We start from the raw sequence: 16,526 nt of genomic DNA, 5'->3' as shown, positions 1-16,526 counted from the left end.
CAGGTATTTCTCTGTCCGTTTTGTCTGCCTTGGTCCTGCAGAGTCTTTTTTTCTTCTGTGCTTAAAATACTGCTAGGTTTTAGGTAGGAATGGTGCTTTACCAATTGGCACATTGGCACAGATGTGCCCCTTTTTATGCCCCACACAAATCCTTTGCAGACCTGGAAGAGCACAGGGTAGCACACAGGGCTGAAAAGGAGTGGCCCATGTCCTGTAATGCCTCAATTTCTTGCCCCTGGGGGTTAGAACAAAGAGCTCCAAGCCTCCATCTCTCCTTCTGTAGAGTGGGAACAGTCAAATCCCTCCTAGCATGAGTGCCCTAAGGACTTGGTCTAATATCATTTACGTAAGTGACCCTTATAGAGCTTCAGACAGCCGTCCCAGGGGAGCCCAAGGAGGCTACAGGCTGTCATTTTCTTTACCTGACTCCCACCAGCACAGAATCTATTGATCCCCAGGGAGGGGTAGGGTCTAGGAGGATCTGTCAATGACCTGGTTGTCATGGTGACATGCACCTCTCACCCTTTGTAGGATGGCGGGGTTCATGTGCTACATGTGCCAGTTTGGAACCAGCAGGAGGTGGACATTCACATCCCCATCACCCTCTACCCCAACATCTTGACATTTCCTTGGCAACCGAAGACGGGCGCCTATCAGTACACAATAAAGGTAACAGAGACCTCACTGAATGCTTTCCTTGGGGTGTTTCCAGGGATCTGTGGCTTTTCATCCATCCTGTGACTTCCAGCATCACCCTCTAGTGGACAGAGGCAATTTTAAATCAGAGCCTTTATGACTGCTGTGTTCTCTGAGATTTCCACCACAGCAATGTATTTAGTGCATAGCGGGGAAAAAACCCAATAACTGAAACAGAAAAGAAAGTACTATGGAGAAATGTGGGATAGATTTGAGTTCCATTTAATCATTTTAATGAAAAAGTACCACTTTTAAAAGCTCTGTGAATACACTTGGAGAACAATGTGAAATTCAAGGAGAAAACGTCTGTGGCCATGTCACATGGTATCACCATTGATATTCATGTTCCCCTGTGGCCTTAACCAGCAGAGTCTGCCCTAAGATGAGACTTGATCCTGGATCAGTCAGGCCTCCATCACTGCTGCAGTCTAGGGGAGTGACAGGTGTCCTGCGTGTGCACTGGCACCTTGCTCTCTGAAACATAGTGTGTCACACTCTTGTTCTCTGGGGCTTGGCGTTGTGACTTCTGACCTGGGATGATTGGGAGCAGGCAAGCTGTGTGTCGGGAGGAGCCTGTATCTGGTCACTGAAACACCATTCCGTAGGTGGCTTCATGGCCACAGCTGGTTCCTACTGCTGCCTGGGTTCCAGGAGCTGCCACCAGGTCCTGGGACCCCTGTCGTGGCACATATTGTGTATGTCAGGCACATGGGCCTCAGAATATGCAGACTGGAAGTGAGACAGAGGAAGCAAGGGCCAAGAGGAGCCATCAATAGATCCAACATGATGGTACCCATGAAAAGGACCCCTCCTCTGAGTGTATGGATGTGCGGGCATGTCTGTGGATGTATGTTAGAGTGTGTACTCACACACAGGTGAGTGATGCATGGCTGTGTGTCATGGGTTATAAGAGTGACTGATCTGAATGAATGCTGAATGTGTGTTGGGTGGCTACTGAGTGTGAACATGTGTGAATGTGTCAGTGCTTGAGTGTGTGAGCATGGACCAATGAATGTGAGTATGAATGGATGAATGCTAGTGTGGTCATGAGGATGATGTATGAGCCCGGGACTGAGTAGGTAACTTGGGTGGTAGGCATCCCAGTGTGATGGTAAGTGTATGGGAGTGTACATGTGCACCCTTGTCCTCGACCCTCATGCCTCCCCATACAGGGGAGGACAGAGGGCTGGTGAGTCCATGGTGATTTTTGTCTCTAGGCCGATGGGGGCAGTGGGAACTTCAGCTGGTCGTCCTCAAGCTCCATGGTGGCCACAGTTACTGTCAAGGGTGTGATGACCACAGGCAGTGACATCGGACTCAGTGTGATCCAGGCACATGACGTCCAGAACCCACTACATTTCGGTGAGATGAAGGTGAGACCCTCTGGGCCAGGACAGCCCATGGAGAGCTTGGGGTTGGGGTGTCATTGCCACCCATTTAGCCACCATCCTTGGTCAGGTTGGACACAGGAAGGTTTGGTGCTCAGCTCCAGCCCTGTCCTTAGGAGCTCACACCCAAGCAGGGAGGGGGAGACAGCACACCAAGGAGACAGTGACAGGACCACAGGGCCAGCTATCTCAGAGCCAGGCATTCTGGATGGGGGACCAAAGGTCACAGAGGGTAGAGGACGACAAGAGACAACCATGCCCAAAAGATACAAATCTCAAGTGGGACGACCTTGAGGGATGAGTTGTAAATTTCCAAAGAAGAGGATCCTGGGGCTCCCTGAGACAGCTGGGACTCCATCCTCCTTCAGAGGCAACATCAGGGCTGCCTCTCACAGGTGCGGTCCCTGGTTCTGATGCTGAGTGATGTGGTAAGGGTAGGTGGGGCTGTTGCCTGCAGCTGAGCCCCAGCCAGCACCACTGACACTGTTCTGGGTGCCCCTTTATGGCCTCATTGATGGCAGAGGTGGAAGCACCGTGGAACCAGTCACAAGCACCTCTTACATAATTTGGACAGACACTGAGGGTCTTGCATTTAGATGCACACATCTCTACTAGAGATAGGTCTGATTCTCTCTGATTCTGACACATTTCAAACAGGTCCTTTGGAGAAGCATGCCTACCCAGTACTGGTGCCCACTGGGATCACCTTGCCCTGGCCCTGTCTTCCTCCTGGGAAATGTGCCACCTTTTATCCATCCTCTCATAGTTAGAGCACAGCTTCTGGGCCAGACTGGGAGTCCCACCTGGCTGTCCTCTGTTCTTGGGCTGCTGCACTTACCCTTGAGTAGGGTCCTCAGCAGGAAAGTGAAGTGATGGTGGGTTGCCTATCTTCTAGGCAGGCAAGAGGGCCCAGGGTGAGTGCCGCCTTCAGAAGAGAACCTGCAGTGTGTGGGGTTGGTTTTCCAGAAAAATAAACTGTTGATGTCTCTCTCCCCATCCCCAACCACATGACCAATGCTATCCTTGGCTGGACATTCAGAAACTGTCTCGGTTCACACATGCCCCATGCCTATCACCAGCATCTCTCTGAGACACCCTAACAAACACAACTCCCTCACTGCCCTGCGCACCAGGCTGCTGGTTGTAACACAGAGAGGAGAGTGAGGGCACTCTCTGAAGTCCTCCAGCACACCTACTCTGAATACCAGGGTCCTGCAAGCGCTGACCTCTGCCTCTCAGACTTCTACCCTGTCTGTGCCACAGGACCGACTCACAGCCAGATGTTGCCTGGTGGCCTGGCTCTGAGGTCTGAGCTCCCCTTTCACCTCCTCCATCTTCTGGTTTCCTGAGTCCCCCCACACCCAGCCCAGACCACTTCCTAACATGTCCCAGCTGCCTTGTCCAAGGCAGTGCTCAGATACCCTCAGGACCCAGGTTTACTCCTCCTTTGGAGGCTGATGGACCTGGGCCACATGCTGTCCTCCAGGTATACGTGATTGAGCCCAGCAGCATGGAGTTCACCCCATGCCAGGTGGAGGTGCGAGTGGGCCAGACCCTGGAGCTGCCTCTGAGGATCAATGGCCTCATGCCCGGCGGAACAAATGAGGTGGTCACCCTGAGCGACTGCTCCCACTTTGACTTGGCAGTGGAGGTGCAGAACCAGGGCATGTTCCAGCCACTCCCAGGTAAACCCACACCACTGAGTGAACCGCAGACAGAGTCATAGGGAACAAATTGCCCAGGTTCTCAGTGAAGGCCACCCAGGTTCCCAGAAAGGGCTTAGGCCCACAGATGGGCCACAGTTCAAGGGGTGGCATTTGTTCCCCTGACCTCCTTCCTCAGCCCAGGTCTGGTCTGAATCTTGCCTGCTGTGTGATCTTCAGCAAATCATCCACCATTGTGGGCCTCAGTTTCCACATCTAGGCACAACTCTGAGGAAGGGGCTATACCAGGTTCCCACTTAAGCAAAAGCAATTTATAGAAATGAAAGAAAATGTCTGTGAAGTGTCTACCTGACAAGGACGCTTATGCTTTGAGCATATAAAGAACTCATGCATGTCCACAGCAATAAAACAGCACTAAGGAGTAAGGGGCTTGAGGAGGCATGTCTCCAAACAGCCAACCAACCTGTGAAAAGATGCCCCAGACTGCTAATTATCAGAGAAAAGCAAATGAAAATCACAACAAAAAACCGTGCCCTTTAGAACGTCTACTATCAAAACAACAGAAAATAACCTTTGTTGGTGAGATGCAGAGAAACTAGACCAGTTGTATGCTATTAGAGGGAATAATAAAAGGGGCAGATGCTGTGTAGAACAGTATGGTGGTTCCTGGAAAAAATTAAGAGTAGGATTATGTACCTTGTGACCCAGAAATCCCACTTCTGGGTGTATTCGCAGAGGCATTGAAGTGCAGCCTTGAGGAGGGGTTTGGAAACTCGTCTCACAACAGCGGCTTTACAACTGCCATAAGGTGGACGCAGCCCACCTGTCCATCAGCAGATGAGTGGATAAACAGAATGTAGTGCTTGTGTACCTAGACTGGGGAGTACGGGTCAGCCTTACTGAGGGGAAATTTGGACCTGCTACTACGTCAGTAAAGCTTGAGAGCATTACACTAAGTGACATAAGTCAACCACCAATAACATATGACTCCCATGAGGCACTAAAAGTAGTCGAATTCAGGAGACAGGAAGTAGAATGCAGGGAGGGGCCAGTCCAGGGCCTGGGGGTAGGAAGAATTGGCCAGTTACTGTCTCACGGCTTTAGTGTTTGCTCAGAAAACTGAAAAGCCTTGCATGATACGTGGTTCCAGTGGTCATGCAACTGTGTGACTGTATGGTGTGCTGCTGAGCTGTACACTTCAAAAATGTTAAGGTCTGTATATTTTATCAAAATTAAAATAAATACACTTTAAAAATTGAAAATTGATAGAATGTAATGGCAGGGATGCAGGGCACTTGCTAGAAACAATACAAATTGATGCTATTTTGGGGAAGATAGTTGGCAAGGACGACTAGAGCTAAGCATAGACAGGACCCATGGCCTAGTGGTCCCCCTCTGGGGTACACACAGCAGAAATACTAGACAAAACAAAGGCTCTCAGATGTCGTCATCTGTGCCATGTTACACAGCCACACTGAAATCCGCTTAGGTAATGCCAGTTTCCTGAAGAATGGGTGGCTGCCCACTCCTACAGCAGAGGAACCATGTGTGTGTGGATGATGTGCAGTGTGCAGACAGCAAGGACCTCATGAGAGTCTGAGTTAAGGACAGAAAAACAAGTGCTTAGTGACCCCACTAAGTAACCCGTGGGAACAGCGTGATTAGGCTGTCCTGGGAGAAGGCAGCGGAGGGCTTGGAGGTCAGGCTCTGCTGCAGCTTCTGGGACTGTTGGTGACATTTTCCTCTGTGACCCAGGTCTGGAGTGATCCTGGGTGTGTTGAATGTGTATGTGGAGGACACTGTGATGTGTGCACTAATGATAAGTGTACATTTTAGTATGGGACTCACAGTTGATTGGTTGATTGTGTGTAGGGTTGGACCTAGGCTGTGCATGCTGGATAAGCACTGTACAGTTTAGTTGAACCCCACCCCCTGGAATTTCTAAGTCAGAACAGAATCTGATTGTGTGTGAAGCCCAGAGTAAGAATGGGCCACTCCTCCCCTCAGGGCGGCTGCCACCAGGGTCTGACCACTGTAGTGGTGTCAAAGTAAGGGCCGAGGCCCAGGGATCTACCACACTCCTCGTGAGCTACACACATGGCCACATCCACCTGAGTGCCAGAATCACGATCGCTGCCTACTTGCCCCTCAAGGTGAGCCAAGGCCCTGCCCTCTGCCACCTTTCTCTGCTTTGGGTTCCTGGGCATGGAATGTCTGTCCCACAGACCCCTAACCCCAAGCCAGAAGAGAGCCCAGCCGGGCCCAGCCCTCCCTGTCCCGGGAATGTGAACCTCCCCCCTTCTCCAGGCTGTGGATCCCTCCCCTGTTGCCGTGGTAACCCTGGGCTCCTCAAAAGAGATGCTGTTGGAAGGAGGCCCCAGGCCCTGGGTCCTGGAGCCCTCCAAGTTTTTCCGAAACATCACCTCTGAGGACATGGACAGCATCAGCATGGTTCTCTTGGGTCCCCCTGCCTCCCGCAATTACCAACAGCATCGGATCCTTGTGACCTGTCAGGCCTTTGGTGAGCAGGTGAGTGGGCAGCCAAACACACACTATGGTCTCTAATCCTTAGGAAACCTGAGAATGCCCCTCTAGTCATATCCATGTTACAAGTAGACTAAGGCTGGTTGCTACAGGCTGAATGAGTCAACAGCAAGCAGTGAGTAAGACACAGTGGTTGCAATGGTCCCTCTCCAAAGACTCTAGCTTCCATAGACACAGCCCGTTGGAATGGCTTCCCTGCTTGAGGTTGCAGAATTCTCCCCCACCAGACCGGGGGTTAGGGGTTTGAGATCAGGGTCTCAAGTTACACAGGAGTGTGTGACCTGAGGCTCCCATTTAAGTGTGTGCTAGAAAGCCTGATGTTTCTGCATGTGGAATCTTTTTTTATTATTGTTGTTTTTGTTTTAATGCTGAGATGGCTCAATGAATTGAACCAGTTGCATCTGTGAGTCCCTGCAGAGCTTGTCTAGCTGGGTGGTGTGGCAGCTGGCTGTGCAGGTCCCTGGGTGCCTGCTTCCCAGGTCCACTGTTCAGCTCCAAGTACTCCCAAAGCAGGAGGAAACTGGAAGTCGAGTGAGGTGGGACAGTACTCGCTCCGAGGGAAAATGAAGACTACCCAGGCTTGTCTAATAATGCAGAGAACACAAAGTTAGCTAAAAGGCACACAGGCACAGCACACTCGGTGCATACCAAGACTGCACCAGTATGACCAGAAAAGTATGTGGAGAAAAGACCTCATGTCCACTGGATCATTAGAAAAAAATCCATAACAGTAAATGCATAACAACCACAGTAACAAGAATAAAGCTAATGATGGATTAGAGAAATGGCATGTTCCAGCCTGACTGGGCTATCCTGGTTCCCCAGAAAAGGCCGCTTGAGGCTCCCTGTTCCCTGGCGCTGAGCTCCCTGGACATCAGGGCAGAAGGAAAGGTAGACGACAATCAGTTTGGAAAGATGGAGAAGGTCGTTGGCCCAGTTTGCATTGTGCAGCATGTGTGCATTACTGGAGAGGGAGCTAGACTTGGTGGCAGAAGCCCCAGCATTAGCTGCAACCACCCTTTCTCCTGACACCTCTCCCCACCCCAGCCCTGTAGCAGCCCTGAGCTTCTATCTGAGCTGAGCCTCTGGGCCCTCCAATGCTTTCTCCACAGACCCTTTTCTGGCCTCTCCTTAGATTCTGGGTCCCCATCTGCAGCATGCATGTTCCCACAAGTGCACTTGATTGTGATGACCCAAGTCAAGGTGGCTCCCTCATTTAAGCATCCAGGAAGTCCAAGTCTGCTGATGTAACCACAGGGTTTCCCTGAGGTCCTGGAAAAACGGAAAGTGAGCCTCAATTTACCCATTTTCTTTGCTGTTTGAATGGGACCCTGCTGTTCTGAGAAAGTGCTCTTCCACCACACCCCTGGGCTTTGTCAGCCTCCTTAGGGGCTGGGGACAGGGTCACACCCATCAGACAGCAAAGAAAAGAGGCTCAGCTCAGAGAGCAGTGGGAACTCACATGGGGGAATCTACCTGGTCCCTCTGCTCCCAGGTTATCGCCCTCTCGGTGGGGAACAAGCCCAGCATCACCAACCCCTTTCCTGCGGTGGAGCCCACTGTGGTGAAGTTCATCTGTGCCCCACCATCCAGACTCACCCTCACGCCCATCTACACCAGCCCCCAGCTGGACCTGTCCTGTCCCTTGCTGCAGCAGAACAAGCAGGTGGTGAGTGCAGGAGGCTCTGGGGAGGGAGATGACGTAACCACCTGACTGGACAGGGGGACCTGTCCAATCCAGCCACCAGTCAGCTCATCCCACATCTTGAGTGTTGTGATGGCTGTAATTCTGTGCTGTGGTGCCCAGATCTCACAGCCAGCCCTGCCAGCCTTGCCTGGGAGGTCCAGGGCCTGGAGAGATGGGTGACTCACCAAGGTGTAGCTGCCGAAGACAGTGTCCAACTTACAGTGATGTAACATGATTTATCCACTTCCCAGTGGTTTGAAAGTGTTAGGCGTTGGTTAGAAGCCACTCTTGGAATTTTGGCAAGGGTGGGTACTGGAAATCAGACTTGGGACCTCACACTTGCCAGGCAGGCGCTGTGCCACTGAGCTAAATTCCTGGTCCTCACCCTTGGAATTTTGAATTTGGATCTTGTCCTGCACTGGTGATGGGGGGTCCCTTTGTCCCTTGGTGCTGGTCAGTGGCAAAGAGCTGAGGCCCCCACCCTGCTCCTTACCCACCAGGGAAATACCCGGTACTCTGCCTGGTGCTGTGTTATATAGGTTGCATGCCATTTTCAGCCTTTAAGTATGAAAGCATTATTGGGTTAGGCCTAGTGCCAGGTTCTGAGCACATTTTAGGTGGGCTATGATGCTCAGTAAGTCAGGAGAATGACCTGTGTTTTCAGTTTAAGATGTGTCCCTCCTATGATGGGTTTATCATCCTAAATCCAAGAGCATCCTCCAGTGTGTGTGGCATTAGGAACGCAGTCCTCTCTGGTTCCAGACTTGCTGGCCCTAAAATCTCTGGTGTCCTTTGTGAGCTGAGAGTGCTTATGGAGGTGGGGGCAATCTGTCTACAGAGCATGTGTGATCAGAGTCGGAGTGGGGACAGCCAAGAAGAGGTGACAGCTGCAGCATTGTCTGGGGAGGTGGGGAAAGGGACTGTTTCTACAATGGATGCTGAGAGGGGACAAAGTCACTGGGATCAGGCTGACAGCATGAATGGGATGCAAAATCCACATAGGATCCCTGGGACTTGGGATCCAGCCAGTCCTCAGTCCCCGCATTCAGAGTCCAAGGTCTTGGGGTTGGGACTGGCTCCAGGCCTCACCAGCCCCCAGCCTTCTCAGAGGCCGGGGCTAGCTTTCCTCCCTTCGACCTACCCTCATGCCGCAGCTGCTTTGTGCCAGACAGCTCTTACTTCTGGAATACAGAGTGATTGGGACAGCAAGCAGCCTGCCTGAGAAGCTGACAGGGAGATGGGGGATCTGGAGATGGGAGGTGGCAAGGGCTGCCAGGGAATGGAGACAGGTACAGGGTGGTAGGAGAGGCTTCTGCAGGAGCGACTGGGCTGGGGGGGGGAGCCAGCCTAGCAGAGCCTCCCAGCAGGGAGATTCGAGGCACCAGGGCAGAGAAAGACAGATACAGTACCTAGAGCAACTCCGTGCTGGAGCATTGGCCTTGCTGCCGCATTTCCTCTTTGTTGTGACCATCATGGAGACCTGGGTCCTGGGCATCTCCCCTCAGGTTTGCTCTAGGGCTTGGAGTGAGCAGCTTCGAAAGGTAGGGGACGCAGATCTGAGGGCTCCACATGAAGCACCTCCAAGGTGACCCCTGGGCCTCGTGTTTTGCTGCAGCCCCGAGGGTGGGACCCATTCCTAGGCTCCCGCACACAGGACTGAACTGATCCCAGACCTCTTGGGCACAGGCAAAGAGAGCTGTGGGTGCTGGGTGCCAGGTAGGTGAATAAGGACAGCTTTCTTTGCCTTTCTTCCAAACATGTCTTTGAAGCTCGGTGTTCTGCAGGCTTTGGAAAGAAACAGCCTCCTGCTCACCTGCTGGAGTTTCAGCTCTCCTCCTCCTGCTTCCCTGCTCTGACATAGATCAGTGCTCTCCAGCTTTCCAGATCCTTTGGATCCAAAACATGAAACCCCTCAGCTTGGTGCCTGGACTACTCCACCCACCCCCATGCTGGTCCCTTCAGGGTCCCTTAGCAAGAACTCTTGGTGTCCGCTCCCAGTGGGGACAGTGTAGGACCTGCACCTCTGTTCCCCCTTAATAGAGGAATAGAACTGAGGCCCAGCGACTGGGGCCCTGAAGTGCTAGTATCCGCCCAGGTGTTTGGGGTGTGAAGGAACATCCTTAGCCCCAGATTGGTGCACTCAGGGAGAGGCTTTCCTTTCCTGACATATGGCTCTAATGAGGTGAGACTCTTGAATAACTTCCATTTTCAATACCTTAATTTTTTTTTACTGATGTATAATAATTGTATGAAGTCATGGGCTGCAGCATGATATTAATTCAGTACTTGTCTACAGTGTGTAACGATGGAATTCAGAAATGAATATTTCACTTCTACTTAAGCACTTAGCATTTCTTTGATTTGGAGCGGTGCATCCGTCTCTTACAGTTCTCTTTGTTGTGAATGCCAGTCACCCGACTATGCTGTAGGACAGAACTGTCTATTTTTTGGTGCCTCTTATCTACCCTCACCCCTCTCTAACCTCTTGTGAGCTGTATGCCGCTGTCTTTCTATGAAGCTGATTAGAGATGAGAGCATTCATTTTCTCATGATCTGCTTATCCTAAGACTTTGCATTTTAACTCACTTTTCCATAAGGAGCAACTTCTTCCCAGGGGAAGGAATAGAATTCGTTCAGTCTGGACTGTGGGAACACCCAGCTTGCTGGGTTCCTTGGCTACGGAGTCCATGAGAACAGCCCCCAGGTGGGACACATTCGAAACCTTCTGCCTGTGTCCATCCTGTTGGTTGTGGGATTCCCTTTGAGTAATGGCAATGGTAACCCATGATCAGGAGTTGTTGTAGGGAACAGATGTGACCAGAGTGTCAACCATTGTACCTTTTGTCTTCTCTGCTCAAGACTTACCCATGGCTCCCCATTCATCCCATTAAAATCTGAAGCTTCATAGTCTGTGACGCACAGGCTATTTCCCAGCCTCTCCTAGTGTACTGTGCCCATTCCGGGAACATGTCATGCAGGTCTTACCGAGCTGGGGCTGACTGCTCCCTAAGACTTGCACGCCCCCCCCCCATTCTCTGGCCCCATGCTGTCTCCCTGCCTTCCTCTTCTTTCTGCCTTCTTGTTAGAGCTCTCTTCCACTTTCATTTTAAGTACAGGTTCACCCCCTCAGCCTGCCCTATGCTGGTTCCCTCTTCTCCACCCTAGCATTCTCTGTGACCTAAGTGGCAGGACCTGCTTACAAGCCCTGCTCCCTGCTGGTCCCTGGAACAGACTCTGACCCTGGCACATGGTCAGAACCCCAAGGGCACAGTGTGTCCCTTGATCTCTCTCGTCAGCTCCCTTGCCTCACCAGGCTCCAGTGCCTGGAAAGCCTGAGGGGGGACACTGCTGCAGGAAGGAACTGCATCATGGGTGGCACTGGCTGGAAGTGCAGGTGCCCCCTCAGAACAGGAAGCCAGTGCTGCTCAGTGACAGCAAGAAAAAAGCCTAATGAGAGCACAGCCACATTCCAGCTGGGTTTTGCCTGAACTCTCTGCCAGCAAGACCTGTGGTTTAGCCTACGATCCTTCTCTGAGGCTTGCGGGTGATGGTCTGGCTGCAGCGCTCTCATGGGCTCAGTGTGTCTTCAGTGTCACTAGGAAATAATGGCTCTTGGACATGGAGTTGCCATGTGACCCATTAGTCCTCGGGCTTGCCAGCCATTCAGGCATGGTCCCTGTGATTTACAGTCTCATTAAGGGACCTTGGGGAAGATATATCCCTGCCACATGTCACAGGTACAGGATCAGTTTAATTTTACAGCTGTCCAAATCCAGAGGCCACTCAAGACGTGTTTGCAGAGTAAATTATTGGCAAGATAAGACTCCAGGTTGGGCCGACTGGTAAGGATGACAAAGTGGCACTCCAGCCTCCTCTTATCCTCCAGGGAGGTCATCCATTGTTTGAGGCACTGTGGCTGGGTATCTGTCATGTGCCAGGAGACAGAGCAGCCAATGCCCAATGCAGGCACCAAAGAAAAGCTGCAGTGTCAAGCAAGGACTTTGGGTTTTATAGTCAGACTGTTAAGTCCTACCTTGTGACCCGAGTGACCTTCAGCAAGATGTTGACTCCCATGAGGCTCACCTGCCCTTTTATTAAACGGAGGTAATAATGTCACCTCCAGTGGCCTTTCCCAGAGGGTCAGCCAGCTTGTGAATGTGCTTGGTGCCGTGTTGATGACCTTCTCTTGGAAGAGCATTGATTTTTCTACTGAGGGTTCCATCTGGAAGAAGTGGGATGTGTATGACGGGTCTTGCAGCCCCTTATACCTACACTCACAGCTCCCCAGTTTGTGCCTTGGGGGTGGGGGTCACAAAGCCCTTGGTGCATGTAGAGATGACACTGACCTGCTGTTAGGAATGCTGCCTTTGGGATTTAAAGCATGCTGAGCTCAGGGATTGTCAGGGGCTAGGCAGTTTGAGGGATGGGAAGGCACTCATAGAGGTGGATGTTGGGGGACCCTGTCCATCAGGATGGAACAGGCCATGCTGCAGTAGCGAACGGCACTCCCCTGACCAAATGGCTAGGGTTAACACAAGCTCATTTTGTGATCACACACATCTGTGCCTCTCAAATTGGACCTGGTACCCTGCTGTGTGTCACTATTATCATTGTCCTAAACCAAGGCTGTGGGGCTGAGGATATAGTGCAGTGGCACAGCGCCTGCCTGGCAAGCCCAAGGTTGTGAGTTCAATTTCCAGTACTAAATAAATAAGTATATAAATAAATTGAAAAAAATAATAGAAAAATAAATAAATAAATCAAGGCTGTAGAGTGGCCACCAGGAGCCACCGAGGAGCAAAGCAGCACAGCAGATGAAGTTGTGACATTACTGCCTCCCCTGGCATTGTCACAAGTCATTTGTCACAATTTACTGTCTGGAATCACACGGTCACCCCAAGGCTCAGAGAGGACAGTACCCCCATTAGAACTGCTCTGCAACAGAATTAGGGCACTTTGAAGTATGCTCACAGCGGCTTCCTTCCCCTCGCATGGTGATTGTGGTGCCCCATTTCTGAAATGACCCTCAGCACTTGCATCTAAAGCAACGTCAGGAGGTGGCCTCTGTGTGGTCCCTCTGTTTCTGCTCAGTGTCTGAACCTTTTGGAGCAGGAAGTACAGCTGGGTCAGATGCTTTCTCTGCAGTGTAGTGACCACACTCCTGCCTCCCCAGGGTACTTCAGGATCAGCTGAGAAGTTGACTGTGAAGGTTTCTTTGCAAACTAGGGACTCCAAGATGTCTTAGGTGTTGGCACTGGCATTTGCATTAGATTGCAGGGGGGCACCTTGTGGTAGCACTGAAGTGTGCATTGGTATGGTGGGTGGCAAGAGTTGGGAGTGGTGGGGACAGAAGCTGGAGAGCAGACTGGCTGGGGTGGGAGGTCCCGCGCTGGTGTGTTCTCTTTTGTGCAGAGCCTTCCTATGTGTTGTAGGTTATCTAGCAGCATTGCTGATCTCTTCTAAATGCCAGTTGCACTGCCCGTTCCCCAAATGTGACACAAAATTGCCTCCAGACTTTGCCAGAGACCTTCATGCTACTCAGAACTGAAGCCTGGAGCCAGAGGTTGGATTGGGCAGCCTTGGTGTCCTCGGTGTACCTTGGTGACCAGAAGCAGAGAAAATTGGTTTGGGACACATCCCCTTCCCTCACCAGGACCCACTGAGCTCTGGCTGTAGCCCCAGCCTCTGACCTTCACCTTTGTAGGTTCCAGTCTCCAGCCACCGCAACCCTTTGCTGGACCTGGCTGCCTATGACCATCAGGGCCGCCAGTTTGACAATTTCAGCTCTCTGAGTATCCAGTGGGAGTCTGCCCGGCCGTCACTGGCCAGCATCGAGCAGGACCTGCCACTGCAGCTGGTGTTCCAGGATGATGGAAGTGGTCAGAAGAAGTTACATGGTGAGCTGGGGTCTGGAGCCTCAGGTTTGGGGGAGGAAGATAGGAGACCAGTAGAGCCCAAATGGACACATGTCCCAAGGCAGATAGTTACTGTTAGAGCCCCAGCTACATGTGCCTCCCATCATTCAGAAGGATAACTCAGCAGGTAGCGTGAGCTTGCTTCCCTCCTTTCATCCTGCATTGTGTGAGGCAGATTTTGGAGCAGGAAGTCTTCACTCCTGGGTTACGGAGCAGGTTCAACCTAGCCCCAGCCGCTAGACCTGTGCCCTACCTCTCTTAGCCAGAAGCTGCTGTCACCCCTACTCAGCTCGGCAGCTCCTTGGCATTGTTTACCCTGGTATCTTTATGGTATAATTATATGGGCATCAATTTTCAGACAAAACTTCAGGTCAGTGCCTGGGGGGTGGGGAGTGGCTTCAAAGGCATCCCTGAGGCCAACACCCAGTGTGGGTTCCCCTCCCTGGACTCAGGTTTGCAAGCCATTTCGGTACACAAGACATCGGGAGTAACTGCCATCTCTGCAACGGCAACCGGCTACCAGCAGTCCCACCTCATCGCAGCCAGAGCAGAGCAACCGGTATCTCTCCGGGGCCCTCAGCGGGCAGGGCCATGGGCAAGGCTGGGCTGTTCCTGCTTCTGCAGGAATCCTGTCTGGTGTCTGAAGTCCTGAGCCCCTCACTGGACCTTAGCCTGCTTCCCTAACCCTGCTGCTCAATCTGGTCTGACCCACTGGGTGGCTGTCTCCCCTACTGCATGTACACTCCTTTCAGGCTCCTGGAGAGATCCAGAGAAAAGTCTGGGTGAGCCTGTCACCTCAGCCTGGGGGGCCTTCAGTCCTATGAGGCTGGTTATCTGAGCCCTGGGCTCGGAGTGGCTGCTCCTCCTGCAGGTCTCTGAGCACCTGTGCCCGGGGCCCTTCACTCAAGCTCACCATTGGCCCTGTCTGTACACCTATAAGCGGCCCTTCCCACCCTGGTGTCTCTTAGGGACCCCAGGCAGAGATGCTGCTAGTAGGGAACACATGCATGTATTTGAGGTCGGACTAGGAAGGGTTCCCCAAGGTGTTTTGCCACCTCGGAGCCCCCCCCTCCCCCGCCCCCGTAAGCTTTATTGGAGTGAAGTGGAAGCGGCAGATGCTGGCTGCAGAGCAAAGGTACAGCTGGGTTCTAGGAGCTCAAATGCCAGCATGCAGGCCACTCCGGTGCCTCCCAGACAGAAGGTCAGAGTGCTTTGAGTGAGTACTGGAAGACAGTGCCCATGGAGAGATACCTCGTTCCTGTCCTTGATGGCTCAGTTCCTTACCATGCTCTCCAGTGCTAAGAAGCCATTGGCTTGCAAGTGACCTGAGCACAACCCCCTTCTCCCAGCTGGGCCTGACACTGAAATTCTTGACCTTGAGCCCCCTCATCCCTGCGGGCATCTCTGGCTCCTGGCACCACTCAGGGCCTCCTCAGTTAGGGCTCTGTGCTTACCTGAGAGCTCCTGTCCTGCTCAGACCCCCTTATTGCTTGCAGGATCCTTGCTGCGCTCACTCTGGCCAATACCTTGCTGCCTTGGCCTCACTCTGCTCAGAACTCTTGTCAGAATAAAACTTCACCACACTAGCCACTGTGCCCTACATGACTCACAGTGCCTGGCATAGAGCCGTCACACATTGCTTCAGGACGGCCACAGCAGTGTTAGGTGATGTCACCCCGTGTGGCACTGTAGCATGTAATCACACCGAGACAGCTGCAGCTTCTCTAGCTGACACAGTCACATGGGACCACACTGCACATGTGGCCTGTCACTGACCAAAATGTCACTGTGTGGCTGTGTGACTGGGTCATGTCTAGCACTTGCCCTTCAATGACACGGGGCAGAAAACAGATCGGGACAGTTCTGAGGGAATAAAGGTTGTTCTGCTCTCTGCGAGCTGCCAGGAACACCCTTCCCTCGAGCCTGGCCCACGCCCTGGGTATGTCAGCAGCTTCTCTGTGTGCCCAGGCCTCTGTCCTCTTTGTATGAAGCACCTGGTGTTTCCCCTGAGGCCCTAAGGGTTGGGTATGCATATGAGTTGTGAAAAGGATGCCACAGGGCTGATACCTAAGTGGCCCCATTGATAATCACCTCCCCTGTCCACAGAGGAGGAGGAGGCGGTGGCAACTTACTTCACCTGCACAGAGCTCAAGGGAGGTGCTGCTATTCCCTGGGCTCAGAAACACTTGATTTTATTGGGGTTGGTGTCTGGGACATAGCAGGCAGCCTGAAGTGACAGGATGACCTGCTGTGGCTGTGGCTTTGTAGTTCTGATGGCGTTGACCTTACCCTACAGCGTGATCCTTTCCTGCCTGTGTCAGCCTCTATCGACCTCATTCTGGTGGAGGATGTGGGGGTGATCCCAGAGGAAGTGACCATCTACAACCATCCTAGCATCCAGGTATGGCCCTGCACCCTCCTCTCCCCTGCCTAGACGAGGTCCACTGTGGGGGGCCCTGGCCTGGCCACATGTGACTCTCCTGTGTTGTGCTGGCGTCTCCTCCTCCAGGCAGAACTCCACGTGAAAGAAGGCTCTGGCTACTTCTTCCTCAACACCAGCGCCACAGATGTCGTGCGCGTGGCCTACCAGGAGGCCAGGGGCATCACCACAGTGAGTGAGGGCCATCAAGCC

The 16,526-nt window shown here is 52.4% G+C and overlaps 1 protein-coding gene across 3 annotated transcripts in view; it reads left to right on the top strand.

Annotated features, from left to right (window-relative positions):
• The window catches only part of Nup210 (nucleoporin 210), a 94,563-nt gene that overhangs the window by 36,773 nt on the left and 41,264 nt on the right, over nucleotides 1-16,526 (top strand). For all 3 annotated transcript variants that reach the window (XM_003463871.5, XM_063237950.1, XM_023562444.2), the window contains exons 11-20: nucleotides 532-669; nucleotides 1,914-2,069; nucleotides 3,571-3,769; nucleotides 5,756-5,901; nucleotides 6,056-6,277; nucleotides 7,788-7,961; nucleotides 13,684-13,876; nucleotides 14,347-14,453; nucleotides 16,191-16,295; nucleotides 16,404-16,505. In XM_003463871.5, coding sequence (XP_003463919.2) covers nucleotides 532-669; nucleotides 1,914-2,069; nucleotides 3,571-3,769; nucleotides 5,756-5,901; nucleotides 6,056-6,277; nucleotides 7,788-7,961; nucleotides 13,684-13,876; nucleotides 14,347-14,453; nucleotides 16,191-16,295; nucleotides 16,404-16,505 — 1,542 coding nt within the window. The remainder of the gene's footprint in view (nucleotides 1-531; nucleotides 670-1,913; nucleotides 2,070-3,570; nucleotides 3,770-5,755; nucleotides 5,902-6,055; nucleotides 6,278-7,787; nucleotides 7,962-13,683; nucleotides 13,877-14,346; nucleotides 14,454-16,190; nucleotides 16,296-16,403; nucleotides 16,506-16,526) is intronic.

Source organism: Cavia porcellus, unplaced genomic scaffold (genome assembly GCF_034190915.1).
Source record: "Cavia porcellus strain 051 isolate PalLab524CR breed Dunkin Hartley unplaced genomic scaffold, mCavPor4.1 scaffold_27, whole genome shotgun sequence".
NCBI lineage: Eukaryota > Metazoa > Chordata > Mammalia > Rodentia > Caviidae > Cavia > Cavia porcellus.
Note: the sequence above shows the minus strand (reverse complement) of the source record. Positions and strands in the feature narration are given on the sequence as shown.